At 39.9% G+C, this 15,248-nt stretch overlaps 1 protein-coding gene across 1 annotated transcript; it reads left to right on the top strand.

Moving 5' to 3' along the window:
• The first annotated feature begins 2,856 nt into the window (after positions 1–2,856).
• LOC310991910 (uncharacterized protein) lies at positions 2,857–7,623 on the top strand. Its single transcript, XM_083979839.1, has 9 exons — positions 2,857–2,929; positions 3,489–3,733; positions 3,879–4,023; positions 4,481–4,574; positions 4,658–4,740; positions 4,833–4,993; positions 5,079–5,130; positions 5,583–5,670; positions 5,816–7,623. Exons 2-9 carry the CDS (start codon positions 3,489–3,491, stop codon positions 6,190–6,192), a joined length of 1,245 nt encoding a protein of 414 aa, XP_083835965.1. The 5' UTR covers positions 2,857–2,929; the 3' UTR covers positions 6,193–7,623.
• Positions 7,624–15,248: the final 7,625 nt, after the last annotated feature.

Genomic DNA, 15,248 nt, shown 5'->3' with positions numbered 1-15,248 from the left:
TGACCTTGGTGAGCTGTATTCATATTGTGTTTTTGTTAATTTTCTGCTTTGTTTTCCAGTGTGGACTGCTGGCACAGTCCAACACAACAGCTGGGATGATCTGAACAGCTGTCATGCAGCGGCCTTTTTGAGTTGGTGCACGAAAAATGTGCCCCGGTCTCCTGAGTCACCAGGATAAATTAGGCTGAATTGTTTTTATGCGGGAAAACAAAGGTTTTCAAGGTTTTTTTTGAGTGAGCACATTAGGAATTTCTCTGGTCTTGTTTTGTACTGTGAGACAATGGGAATTTGTATTAGAGGCCAAGCTCATACAATGTTATCATGGGAAATATCATAGGACACAGAAGTAGTACCTCAGTGAGACGTATTGGTGTTCCACTTCCCATCCACTTGGTTTTTAGACGCCACAACTAAAGCATTCTGCTGAGGTGACTCATCATCAGTCACAACAATGTTACATTTCTCAGCTCCTTTAGTGGATGAAGGCTGAGCTGAGATACTTGTCGTCAAATTACCTTCAGTGATGTAGAGCTGATGACTGGAGCCATTTATGTCATTATGCCTTCAAAAGCATCTCAGACTGGCACAAAGCAGTGCTGCACTAAGGAGCTGGAAAGGTGCTGTTTGAAGTCTGAGTTGGCTTTGAGAGTTGCCAGTTGATTAGCTCAGTAACAATATGGGCATTCAGCGGGCAGCATCAGCTGATTTTGTGTAATATTTATTTAACCAACTGGGATTCGTGTATTTTTCAAAAGACTGGACAGGAAACGTGGTTTGTATTCTTGACACGAGACAAGAGAATGGATTAGGGGGTTTAGATAAATATTTAAAAAAAAAAAAAAAAAGAAGAAGAAGAAGAAGGAAAGAATAAGAAAATACTATAATTAGAAATGTCACAGGAGTTTGAACATGTTGCACTAGAGGCTCGTACTGACATTCAGCCAAGGAGAGGTCATGAAAGGACATTTTGTAAGCTGAGCTGTTTTAAGACCAGTTGACCGCAGCCAGCATGAAACAGAGACCATGTGAAAACAATAGATTTTAGCACATTTCTTGGATCGTGATATTTGCAAAAGTACACACATGCACACACACGTCCCAAAATCCATCATAGTAAGGTGTTGATTTCCCCCACCACCACTGCTCTACTCCTGCTGTCAGCTTTGAGCAGATCCATCTAACCTGTGGAAGGATCTGTTTCAACGGTCTATTGGGAAAACAATTCTATTATTGGTGACCTACATTTAACGAGGAACCACATCATGTAGCCTATTCCCGGAAGATTATGTAAAATTTCATCATATTTATTAGTTCAATACAGGATTACATAAGATAAGAATTGGGCCTTTCAAGTTTTATGAGCCAAGCTACAAACTATTTCAAAATATCACATAATGCTCAATGGTCCAGATCATGAGGTTTTTATTTTATGAGGGAACCTTTTTCACTCCACATTGACCTGGAGGCTTTGTGATCATGACCTAACTGAATAGAGCCATGCTGCCATCTATTGGTTGTGTTTAATAAAAGGATATTTTAGCTGTATTCTGTAAAATACTCAAGTAAAGTTCAGTGAATCCTTTATAACACATCTGACACTGATTTTAGATCTCCATATGACTCCACTGGTCTAACTTAATAAAAACATCAAACATGTTGAAGCCCATTTTTAATTTCTTGTCAAGTTTTTCTCTGGTAAAAACTTTGATTATCCAGTTAAAAGAATAGGTTTCAATGACTCACTGTGATTAAATCAATCTGCTCTTACCTGTGCCCATATGGTAGGCTAGGCTACATGTTGATAAAACCTTTATTCAAATGGACCTGCAATATATGTTACATTAATTAGGGTTATAGTCTTTATTGAATCTGATTAGGTAATTTATTTGAATAGTCATTAATGAGACTCTAATTTATGGAGCTTGTCCTGGGTTTTACTGAGAGGTGATATTTTCCAAACATATAGGCCTGACCAGACCTTTTGGATTTAATTGATTTCAGATAGATTGTTGACATGTCATCTATTTATCTAATATTTTTCCTCTTCCTTTTGTATTATTACATCATCTTAGTTGTTGTTCTTGCTGTGTTTACTGATGATATACAGCAGTGACGTAGAAATTAGGCGAACCACTGCACGTGTGGAGTCGTTTTCGATTGCGCATCAGTCCTGCGCACACCCGGAAAAACAGAACCCCACATGTTGTACACGGTCTATGAGGACCACGACCACCCAGGTGGTGGAGGTAGCACCACTGGATGGGGGATTAGGTTGTGAACACCGGACACCAGCTACTACCTAACCCTACCTTTTGGTGGATTATTGTAAGGATGATAATTTGTGCCAGTGCCAGTTATTGGCAAAGTAGTTACCTAAAATGAACGCGTCCTAATGACTAGAAGTTCATCAGCATCAACTTCACGACTGCCACCGGAATAAAACCATTCTTCCTTCAAAATAAAATAAGGATTCGACTACGACGATGCACACACTTGTGATGTGGTTTCAATACATTTGAATAAGATAGTTTAAAAGAAATGCATATTACCGTAGTACATTTATAATGTGATTCCTTTATGTTTTTGTTTTTTATCATCTTGTCTTGGCCAATATTTGACTCGCTATAGGCTACCCTCTCTAGCGAGTATAGGCTACTATACCCGGTATAACGTTAGATACTGAGCGGGTTGTGAGGGCTACTGATGTGAAATGAGGAAAGTAAGTAATAATGTATGTAGCCTAGTATTTTGATGAAATTCTCTCCTGAAATAGTGTCCAATAGAGTAGCTCTTCGGTGAGGCATTCAATGAGGCTTTTATTTTGGAGGTTAGTAACGGAAGTAGTCTGAGTTGTCCTGGTGATCAACACACTCCGTCCGGTCCATGAGGTTGTACTCAGTCTGGGTTTGGTAGCTTCCCTAACACACAGGTAACTATATACTAACTTTACTGTTACTGACAGACAACCTTTGTGTTTTTACAGGCGGTTTATGTCTGTTTTAAGAGGAAATCCTCTCGGTGTTTCCAGGCCTGAGGCTGTTGCGGACGTCGTTGTTGTTAAGTTAATAAATGTAACGCTGTTAGCCTCAGCTCGCTCCGTAGCTAACTAGCCCATAGACGCTAGCAGGCATGGTTAAAAAACACACACACACAATTTGCATGTGTTATCTTAGTTTGCCGCAGGTTTATCTTACACGTGGGTCAACCTCTTCGGTATTTGAGATTGTTGTCAGCAGTTTCACAACCGTATTATTCAGCTTGTCGCCTTAATATTGGATTCCAGGTCAGAAATCATAAATTATTAACTAGTCTGAATGAATCGCAAATTTTCAGAGACCAAGTTTCTATGAGGCTTAAGTTATGATTGTAGTTACACATCGGTCCAGCATAATTTCATATACATACAGTGTTATATCCCAAAAGATGTTTTAACCTGTTTTGGATCTTTAGTTGTGTAAACTTGTGATTTAAAAAAATATATATTTCAGATGGATGAAAATCTAGTGAAGGAAAATGGAGAGGTGTTACCTAAACAGCAGGAGCAGGAAGAGATGGAGGTTACCGAGACAACACAAAGTCTCAGTGTAACCTCTGATGGTGCAGACCTGGCATCAAATACACAGTCCGAGGAGAAACACACTGTAAATACAGAGATGTCAGCAGCAATGCTTTCCATGACCACGGTGTGTAAGACTGAGGACTCTGACGACGATGACTCTGAGGATTCAGACAGGTATTTATACCCACCTGCACAACAGTTTGACAAAAGCATAATGACTGTCAAAAAAATGTTGCACCAACAATAGGCTTCAATTGAATTTGAAGACTGAAAAAGGAAACAAATAATTCAGACTCTTCTCTGAATTCTCTCTCCTCAGTGACAGCTCCTCCTCTTCCTCCTCCTCGTCCTCTTCGTCCTCGTCCTCTTCTTCTCCCTCTGCGCGAGTATGTGAGGATGAAGACGATGACGAGGGTTTCAGCCAACCAGCCCCCATCAAAGCCAGAGATGAAGTCCTATTAGAGGTGTGTATACTATGCATTGCGTGTGTGTCATACTGTATGAACAGCCAAAAAAGTGAGTGCATTCAAAAATGATGCACTCGTCAGTATCTTTTAAGACAAAGTTAGATGTTGTGTAGAATCAAGTATCATCATTAGCCTATTGCCATTCGTGATATAACAGAATGGCCCTTGTACAATAGTAGGGGAAACACCACCCAAAAGTTAAAGAACAATTATTGCTCAACTGAAAACCTTTGCCTCAATAATCTTACCTCCTGCTTCATAGCACAGGCCTCAGCTCTGTCTTGGATCTCTATCAATGTGTGAAGGCCGCTGTACAAACCTGCCTCACTGTCCGACTCCCAAAACAGTGTTTCAAGTTCTAAGTACATTTTTTGGTGGATATGTCTCAGTTGTATGATCTGTAAACGCCATCAAAGCACACGCTAAAACATGCAGTACCACTGTTTTTGTGCAGGAGCTGCCGGCAGTAGAGGAGGTGCTTGTCTCTTTACCAGCGGAAGCAGAGCTGCTGCCTGTAGGAACAGTCACCAGTGTCATCCAGCAGCTCGGTGAATATATGCTCACATCTCAACGTTTTCTGTCTGATACTTTTTGCTAGCCCCGTCTTTAACCGCTCTCTCTGTCTTCGCAGTGATCATCCAGTCTCTGAAAGACACGCCCCCTCTCACTGATGACAGCATCATCTTTACATCTGACAGGCAGGCGCTGGGCAAGGTGAGTGGATCTCTGCAGCTCTTTGTGTTATCTTTTTGCATCCTGTTTGTTTCCACTTGTTAATGTTGTTCTGTTGTCTGTGTGTGCGTCAGGTGTTCGAGGTGTTTGGTCCTGTCACCAGCCCGCTGTACATATTACGTTTTAACTCAGTGGAGCAGATGAACAGTAAAGGGTTGATTGAGGGACTTACTGTCTATTACACACCAACCATCAAAGAGTACACAAACTACGTACTTACACAAGAGCTTAAACAGTACGTAAACACACACACACACACTGTATATATTTCTGACCAAACAGTTTGCCAGTTTGCTGAAATGAAACTGCTTCTTCTTCAGGTTAAAGGGATCTGATGCGTCCTGGAAGAACGACCAGGAACCACCTGCGGAGGTAAGCACAGAGACAGAAATGCCTCAACATGATAAACATGTTGAGATGATGATGTATACAAATCAAACAAAGATGAACTGGTACCCTCTGCTGCATGTAATGGAAATAGCAGGTAGCATTTTAATTTTATTATATAGTATGTACAGACGCTCAGACATGGATGTACTGATGTTTCAACTTGTTCAAGTTGTTCCTTTCAACTTGACCATCATTCATTAACCACCATGACAAGGACGTAGTGTGTTTGGTGCCAATGAGCTTTTTGTCAAAACAAGTAAATACACATATGCAGATTTCCCCTTAAATGTTGTGTAGTGTCCAGGTCAGGTTGAATAACATTATTTTGACTTTAGTAGCTCTTGGCTGTGTTGAATGTGAATAGAAAACATTGATTGCTTTTGGGATTGTTTCCTTTTTTTAAATAAATAAATAAATAAAATCTCTCTCTCAAGGCTTTAGATTATAGTGATGACGAGAAAGAGCGGGAGGCGAAGAAGAAGGTGAAAGGCTCCAAAAAGAGACGTGACAATAACAACACAGGTATACACACACACACAACAGGTATACTCTATTTGCTTAATCTAGGATTTAATTCCTGTAAAGAGTCATGTTAGTAAAACCTCAAATTATCCATCCAATCTCTCCTTCTTTTCTTACATTGCTTCCTCTCTCTTTCTGCTTCCAGATAATCCTGCCCAGATCCACAACAACTCCTCACAGCAGCAGCAGCAGCAGCATCAGCAGCGTGACAGCAGGGGTTTCCCACCAAGACATGCAGGGCCTTCGTTCAGGCACAGGCAGCCGCCGTTCAGACACACGTACACCCACCCGCCATCCACACACAGAGACGTGCCTCCCATGAATCTACCGCCCATCTGCCCCTACCCTCCTCCCCCTCCTCACCATTTCCCCCCTCCCAGCTTCCCTCTCTACCCTCCTCCTCCTCCATCTTTCTTCAACCCGTCTTTCTCCTCTCCTATGTGGCCACCGAATTCGTTCCCCTTCTCTGACCTTCCCCCTCCTCCACCTCCACCCCTCCCCCCTCCCCCTCCACCCCAGTGATGCTCAGCACACACTCACACATACACACTCTAATATGTGAACACACACTTCCTGTCGGCCGGTTTGTTTAGGTTTCTTCTTGGCAGAGGAACGCTTCATCCGTCTGTGGACTGTCAGATGGGACAGCTGGACTAATCACTCACACGTATCAATCACATTTATCAGGCTGCGCCGTTGCTGATCGTAAAATACATGATAATCTTTATTTAGCACTGTTGTGTTTGTAAGTTTTAAACATTATTTAAATCTTTTTTTTAATGTGTCAACCTCCTGTGGGAACAAGGAATGTCGCCCCTGATCAAAATTAATTTTTGTTTTCCTTTTATTGCCTTCTGTTTACACCTTGTTCACACATATTTCTAGAGAGGCTTTGTGAAGTGAACCTGCAATAACAGTCTGCACCACACTAACACCAGTGATGTCTCACAGACCACTAATCATGAAACATTAGGTCTAAGCTGGTGCAACTTAACAAAGGTCCCGTGCGCAGAATCTAACGGGAAGTGAATTTGTTCCTCTTGCCCCATCATAGTGGGAAACAACTGCACAATAGCTTTTTGGTTTGTAAATAACATGCCAGTGGCGTAAGGAACAGGAAGCTGTCACTTACAGAACATGTGTGTGAGATTTACAGACGTTTGTCTTGACTTCACTTCGATGTCCAGTGGACAGCATGTGTTTGAACACAGTGTCACATGTCGTCATTGAGCGACAGCTGAGCAGAACAACAGGAAGGTGGAAAGTTTGGAAATTTGTTTGGCGAATTGTTTTATGTTTATAAAACTTCACCAGAAGCGGTAACTGTGTGCAGTTGGAAGCACATTTACGAGTGTAAGACAAGTGCTGCCATCAGTGTGTAGTAAGGAATGACAGTCACCTTTATTCTGCATCAGTTTCATTCACACGTTTCACACAGGATTGTATGAACACAAAGGACACACTGAGTTAGTGAAACTGTCCATTTGGAAAAATGACAGATTTTTATTTTGATATTTTATCATGGTTGTTCGACTAAATGTCATTTGAGATGAAGACATGCTGTTTGAGTTGCTGAATGACTGAAATAACTTTTACTTAGCAGAAAATTATTGTCTATACGGTTTAAATAACAGTTATTTTTTGTTGTTTTTTTTCTAATGTAACGGTGTGTTTAAGTCCTGTCTCCTCTGTAACATTTTGTTCCTACTTAGATTCAGAGAACACAAGAGCCATATATAATGTTTTGAATTCTGGAGATATTAAATTAGGACTCAGCTATAGCTACATATGGGCCGCTTGGCTGCCAACTAATACTATCCCTGTGTGGAGATTCAGATATGAACTTTGCGTGTTGAGATGTGAACACGAGCTAAGCTAACTATTAGTTTTGTCACTGGCTGGACATGAGCTCTGAAAGCCAAATGTATATATTTCTCTCTTTTTTTCTTTTGTACCAGACTCCTTTGTAAATGTCAATGTTTGCACCATTTCAAAAGCTGCATCAATGAGGAATAAATGTGTCTGTGTGAGATGTGCGTCAGTGTTTTTGAGTCACACTTCTGTTGTGTAAAATATACCATACTGTTGTGAAAAGCTGCTGTTGTTGCTTGACAGGAGATTACCACACTCCGAGTCAAACTGGAAACAAATATGATTTGTTGTCTGAATATTTTACCTGATGAGGTAAAAATTTAAGAAATCCCACCTGAGCTCATATCATGACAGATTGGCAGCCTACAATGATGTCATGATTTTATTTCATTTGATTTGATTGGCTGACACTGCTCAATTTTACATTCTTTTTCCTTTATTTGATGAAGCAAGATTAAGATAAGGGGATGACATAACAAAGCATACGACATAACATAACACAATGAGATGATGAAAAAGAAGTCATGACATAAAAAGACAATCTGAAAAAGTCAAATTATAGAGCATAAACTGTACAAAACTGAAAAGATTAAAAATATTTACCATATTCAAGAAAAGTAGAGTGGGTAACAGATCCTTAATTCTGGCCTTTTTCATATGACATTTAAAATTTTATTCATTAATGTTGCTATTTATTCAATATAGATTCTTCAGGAACACCACTGAACTACTGACTACTCAATTTTTTATCTTGATATCAATTAATTTTGTCTTTAAAGAATCAAACTAGAAATTGTTCTCACCATGATATCCCAACATACTACAATACAAGTTAGTAATAAATTAACAACAAAAAATGAAGAATAAAGTCCAACTCACGTGACACCTCCGATGTGAAAACACTTCCTCTGACACAAGGACAGGAGGACAAAGTGGGGTGGAGATGCTGCACACCATCAGACTGTAAACACCTTCTCCCTGCAGCAGTGTGAGCATGGCCGTCTTAAATCTGAGCGTGTCTAGCAGCACCTTTGAAGTCGGTGAATATCAGCAATTTCCCAAACCTGAGCCCCAGGTTGGAGCTCCAGAGACGAGTGAGAAACCAAGTGAGTGGTAAAGTGCTGCTGAGTTTTTGTTTCACGGCATCAACTTCAACTGTCATCAATATCTGTGTTACTTTAGTTGTTTGGTTTGTGATCCATCAACAGTTGAGCTATGATTGCTCTAAAGTCTTTGTGTGTGTTTTCGTGCAGAGACGTGCAAACATCTTAATGTGGTTCTGCTGAGCTTCGGGCTGCTGTGTGTTCTTCAAGCCACTCTCAACGTCTCTCTGAGACTTGCTCTGAGTGAACCGGCTGTTGGAGGTACAATCACTTGAGATCTGCTTCTGATTTAGCATCTTTGAGCTCTTTGTTTTGGTTTTACAGCCCATAACATAACCCAATCTGAACTACTGTCATTTTCATATTCCCTTTTTTTAGATAATGTTGGGTAAACCAGGCAAACAATAAAAACCAAAAGAATTTTTCTTTTTTTATTTCTAAATACACACCTTTAGACCGTTGTCTCAAGTGAAGAATCTTGTCCCTAATGTTAATCTAACCTATCACTGTTACGACACTGCCAAGTTGCAGCATGACTAAGTGGTGGTGTTTTCTCTCTGTGCAGCTTTGTACCATGCTATGAATTGCAGCATCTTGTTCTCACTGTTCCGCTCTGCACTGTTTTGTCCTGTACTTTGACATGTGACATCGGTGTGTGGAGGCGAGACACTGGAACAGACACTGGAACACAGCTGTCCACAGGGCTGGCTGATGTTTGACACCAGCTGTTACCACATCTCCTCACAGAGGAAGAACTGGGATGACAGCCGGCGGGACTGCTTGGAGAGAGACGCTGACCTGGTCATCATCAATAACAGACAGGAACAGGTACATTTTTGTCTCTCTTTTTTAGAATAAGAAACCATTTCTGAGTGTATCTGGAAACAGAAATTGATCATTTAGAGTGTGATAATGTGTATAATTGGTGGTGTGATCATTGGTTTTTAACAGAATTTCCTGTTTGGATTCACCATGGCGGCGTGGGTCGGTATGACTGACAGGGAGGAGGAGGGCGTGTGGGTCTGGGTGGATGGGACACTGGTGGACAGAGTCGGGTGAGGCAGCTCGATCCTCAGGGACACTGAGGACTGTTGTAACCTTTGTGTGTCTTGTTGAAATGAACAGCTAAAAGCTAAAACATTAGCAATTGTTCAAACAAATGGATTTTTTTTTTTTTACTTCAAAAATGTTATTTTTCCTTCTAAAATAGACCCGGTCTGGCACAGGAGACTTCTACTTAGTCACATTTGGAATAACTACAGGTGTAGAGTCAGTCAGTGATTTGCTCTGATGGGAGACATTTAGAATTACAACTGAGCATGTTGCTGCTAGTGGCATGCCTTTTGTGTATAAGAAAGCGTTTCACACTTGAATGAATGGTTTCTGGTGCAGACAGTCAGTTATGAGAAGTTATAAGTTGCTTCACCTCAAACAAACTATGTTCATGATGAAATCAGGTTAAACTGTGATTTTGAACCAACATGACATTGTGTATATGAAAAAAATCATACTCAGTGACCTGCTGTGCTCTGTGTGCAGACTGTGGTGGGCTCCAGGACAGCCTGACGGAGCATATGGAGGAGAAGACTGTGGTGAGCTTCGAACAATGAGTCAATTTATTGGCTTGAATGACCTCAACTGCAGCACGAGAATCCAGTGGATCTGTGAGAAGACGTTGTGGTAGTTTAACTCTTTACAGAATGTGTGTGCACTGCTTTGTCACGTTCCTCCTGCTGTAACTGCGCTGTTGTTCTGCCCATCCATGTTTGTACTTGTTGTGAAAATAAAACAGAGCATCCAAGGCACAGAGGAGTCAACACAAATTCTTTGTTGAGCAACAAGGTGGCACTTAAGTATGGAAGCCCATTTCCGCCACATGAGAAAAAAAATTATGAGCTACTAAGTCATAATTATGAGATAGCTAAGTCGAAATTATGAGATACTAAGTCATAATTATGAGATACTAAGTCGAAATTATGAGATACTAAGTCATAATTATGAGATACTAAGTCGAAATTATGAGATACTAAGTCATAATTATGAGATACTAAGTCGAAATTATGAGATACTAAGTCAAAATTATGAGATAGCTAAGTCATAATTATGAGATACTAAGTCATAATTATGAGATACTAAGTCAAAATTATGAGATACTAAGTCATAATTATGAGATACTAAGTCATAATTATGAGATACTAAGTCGAAATTATGAGATAGCTAAATCATAATTATGAGATACTAAGTCGAAATTATGAGATAGCTAAGTCATAATTATGAGATACTAAGTCGAAATTATGAGATACTAAGTCAAAATTATGAGATAGCTAAGTCATAATTATGAGATACTAAGTCATAATTATGAGATACTAAGTCGAAATTATGAGATAGCTAAGTCTTAATTATGAGATACTAAGTCGAAATTATGAGATACTAAGTCGAAATTATGAGATAGCTAAGTCATAATTATGAGATAAGTCACGGAGCACAGCTGTCCTCGGTGTTAAAGTCTGTTACTTCATCACAAGAAGCGCAGGCCTACACTATTCTTACTGTTTAACCCTGCTGGGTTACAAACTTTATTAAGCGTGTAACGCCCGGTTACATTCAGCTCGGTCCGGTCAGGTGGTGTCACTTCAAAACATGTCCGTGTGTCACACTGAACTAAACAAAGGTTCCTAACAATAATTCTGTTACACTCGGTAGCAGGATGTCTATGGAGTTTTCATCAGTTTCAAATTACGATTCAGTGTAATTTACTTGTTAAAACACAGAGGACAGATACCACGGACTGTAACTGGAGTTAGATACCTATTTATCTGAACGGATTAAAAAACATTAATGCTTAAGGAACAGTGCTGTCTTAGCCATGCTAGGCAGGACTAGCCGCATAGCTCCACAGCTGGATGAAGAACTTTCACAGTGAGGGAATACAGTGAAGAGGTGGGTAAAACTCCGTGGTGCTTTTGGGTCGGCAGTGGGAGGCTGTTATGATGCGACAGCGAGGCCACACAGTGTGTGAGAGGAGCACCGGAGGACCGCCGCCGTTAACCGGCGGCTCTCTCTTTTTAATCAAGATGCTCGGAGCGAACTTTTGGACCACGCTGTCGGTTCGTCTGCGGTGCATTCACAGCCCGTCCGAGAGCGTTTTATTCATGTTCATCCAGCTTCTGGGACACTGGACTGGACACTGTTATTCCTTAGTGACCCTAGGACGTACAGGACGTGTGATGCGGATCCATAGGTGGCTGCAGCGCACTGTTCAATATGTTTACATGTGTGACACTAGTCACTCAAACCATAATGCAGCAGGTAACATCAGGCGGTCCTCCGGTGTTCCTCTCACACACTGTGTGACCACACAGTCCAGTGTCACAGTCCAGTGTCCCAGAAGCTGGGTGATCTAATAAAACGCTCTCGGGCGGGCTGTGAATGCACCGCAGACAAACTGACAGCATAATCCAAAAGTTCGCTCCGAGCATCACTGATTAAAACGAGAGAGCCGTCTGACGTGCCGGTTAACGGTGGCGGTCCTCCAGTGCTCCGTGTGGCCTCGCTATCATAGCAGCCTCCCACAGCCGATCCACCACCACGGAGTTTTATCCACTCTTCATTGTATTTCCTCACTGTGAAAGTTCTTCATCCAGCTGTGGAGCTATGCTGCTAGTCCTGCCTGGCTAGATGACAGCACTGTTCCCGTGTTCTCCTTGAGCATTAATATGTTTTAATCCGTACAGATATAGGTCTCCATCTCCAGTTACAGTCCGTGTGGTATCTGTCCTCACTGTTTTAATTATACGTGAACCGGAATTTGAAAATCCATAGCCATCCTGCTAGGATGAGCTCCTCTGTGCCCCTTGTTTTGATTTAGGCTATCTCATAATTTTGACTTAGTATCTCATAATTATGACTTAGCTATCTCATAATTTTGACTTAGTATCTCATAATTATGACTTAGCTATCTCATAATTATGACTTAGTATCTCATAATTTCGACTTAGTATCTCATAATTTCGACTTAGTATCTCATAATTATGACTTAGCTATCTCATAATTTTGACTTAGTATCTCATAATTATGACTTAGCTATCTCATAATTATGACTTAGTATCTCATAATTTTGACTTAGTATCTCATAATTATGACTTAGCTATCTCATAATTTCGACTTAGCTATCTCATAATTATGACTTAGTAGCTCATAATTTTTTTTCTCAAGTGGCGGAAATGGGCTTCCATACTTAAGGGTCTAACTCATCTTGACAAAATAAAAACATGTTCTTAGACATTTTCACAAATTAAAGAACTGAATTTGTTCACAAAAGTTGCTCTATAGTCAACTACTCTCTACTCTCTCAGACACATGAGTTTATACCCCATAGTCCACTGCATGTTAGAACGCCAAAGACAAAAGCTGCACTAATCTTATCTGCCACAGGGTGGAGCTGTAGGTTAGTTGTACATGACAATTTCTGTCAAAAACATGGCTGCAAAAAAACTTTCTTTTTTTGAATTGCGCATGTTTGTTTTTCATGTGCTCATAGATAGTTTGTTTCCCATACTCCTGTGAGTAATACAAGGAGACTTAAACACTGTAGGACATTTTGAAGTGTTATTGTATAAATAACTGCGCCCCTTCTCCTCCTCCTCCAGGTAGTCATCTGTAATGCTGAGTCCTTACCACAGGAGCCAAAGTAAAAAACACTCTGTTTTGTTGGACTGAAAATTGACAGTATGTGCAAACAAGTTACAGACAACTTAACTGCTATACTGCTACTGAAAACATCAGAGTTCAAGTACCAGAAGTGCTTACATAAAATACATCCACTGTATTTCATATATGAGATTATTAGATTGTGTAGTATTTTGTTTTGTTGATGTACCTGATGCTCTAAATCTGACAAATTGTGAGATGATTCAGATTGAGAAGAAGAAGAAAAACAAAATTCTGTGCCTGCCCAACTGTGCATAGATTTTTGGTCGTTTCCTTAAAAACTAATGCATTACGTAAATGGGATGGGTTGACTAAGTCAGCTACTTCTTCTTCTTATTAATATTATAACAATTATTATTTGAATTGCCAAATAATTGTATCACCCAAGTTTTGTTGAACCTGTGTTTGCCTTTAATGAGAGACGGTCAGGAAAGTTGGAGGAGACAGACAGCTAAGGGTTTGTGCTGGAGTTGAACCTAGGTCAAGGCGGTCAGGATTCAACCACAGGTCGGTGTGCACTCTACCCTTAAACTCTTTGATGATCAGGTAAATGTATTGTGAGTTGTCATTTGATTATCAACAATATATGTATAGTTATAACTTGAATCCATATTCCTTTTTTTTTGTGATCAAATGTTTTTTATTTATATTTTATATTTTCTTTTTCATTTGCAGTAGTGACATCAACAGTTATGTCAAATAAGCATTACAACACATACTTACATATACCCCCCACCCACCCTTCGGACCTTAACCATTTAATGGACAGAAATCATAACGGAAAGAAAACAATAAGAATAACAGTAGTGATTAGAGATAAACAAATAACTCAATAAACAATCGTAAATAAACAAAAATTCAGGCAGGATTAATAAGAATAAGAACTGGACAGGGAAAGCTGCAATACATGGTGTTCGTTTTAAGTACTTCTTGCAAGTCTGGATTTGATTTGATCTGCTGCCATGTGCCAAGATGAGATATTTTGTTGCTTTGCATTATTGACTCGGGCTGTAGATATTTCCAAATAAATAATATCAAGAAAAGTCAAATACCAATGAGAGATGTTAAGCGTGTGCGGTGGTTTCCATCTCATTGCAATGATCTTTTTTGCTGCTGTTAAGCCAGCAAGTAATATTCTTTTTTGACACTGTGATAAATTAATTGTGGATAAGTTATTTAATAAAAGTGTTTGAGGGTTTGCTGTTATATTTTGAGCTGTCAAAGAAGACAATGCAGCTGCAACCTGCTGCCAAAATTCGATGACAGGTTTGCATTCCCAGACCATATGTATGAAAGTTCCTGGCTTATTCTGTGAGCATAAAGTACATAAAGAGCTGTCCAGGATCTTCATACGGTGGAGCTTGCAGGGTGTAAGATAAGTTCTATGCACAAATTGATAATGAATAGCTTGGTGATCTGGATTCCTGGAAGATGAGATAACGTTAGTCCATACATCATTCCAGTCAAAGTTTGGATCCCAATCTGATATGTCCCTACCCCATACTGCATCTAAACTTAGAGGCTTATATGATTTCTTTAAAATATATTGATATATAGCAGAGACTACACCCCTTGTTTTTAATTTATCTATTAGCTCAGTCAAGGGATGTTCAAATAACTTGGCATCACTTGGTAATCCTTGTGCCTTAAGTGTAGCTCTAATCTGTAAGTAAAAAAAGAAAGATGTGTTCTGTAAATTAAAACTAGATTTAATATGTTGAAATGTGCACAGGCCATTTCCATCATAGATATCACTAAGGAGATGAATCCCCCGATCTCCCCATTGTGGGAATTGGATGGGTTTACCCCCAATCCGTAGATTAAAATTATTAAAAATTGGGGTGTTTGAATGCCATTGTGTTGTAATGTTACATAGCTTTTCCACACAACGCC

The sequence above is a fragment of the Trachurus trachurus genome (assembly GCF_905171665.1).
Source record: "Trachurus trachurus genome assembly, chromosome: 1".
NCBI lineage: Eukaryota > Metazoa > Chordata > Actinopteri > Carangiformes > Carangidae > Trachurus > Trachurus trachurus.
The sequence above is the reverse complement of the archived record's forward strand: the minus strand, read 5'-3'. Positions and strand labels throughout refer to the sequence as shown.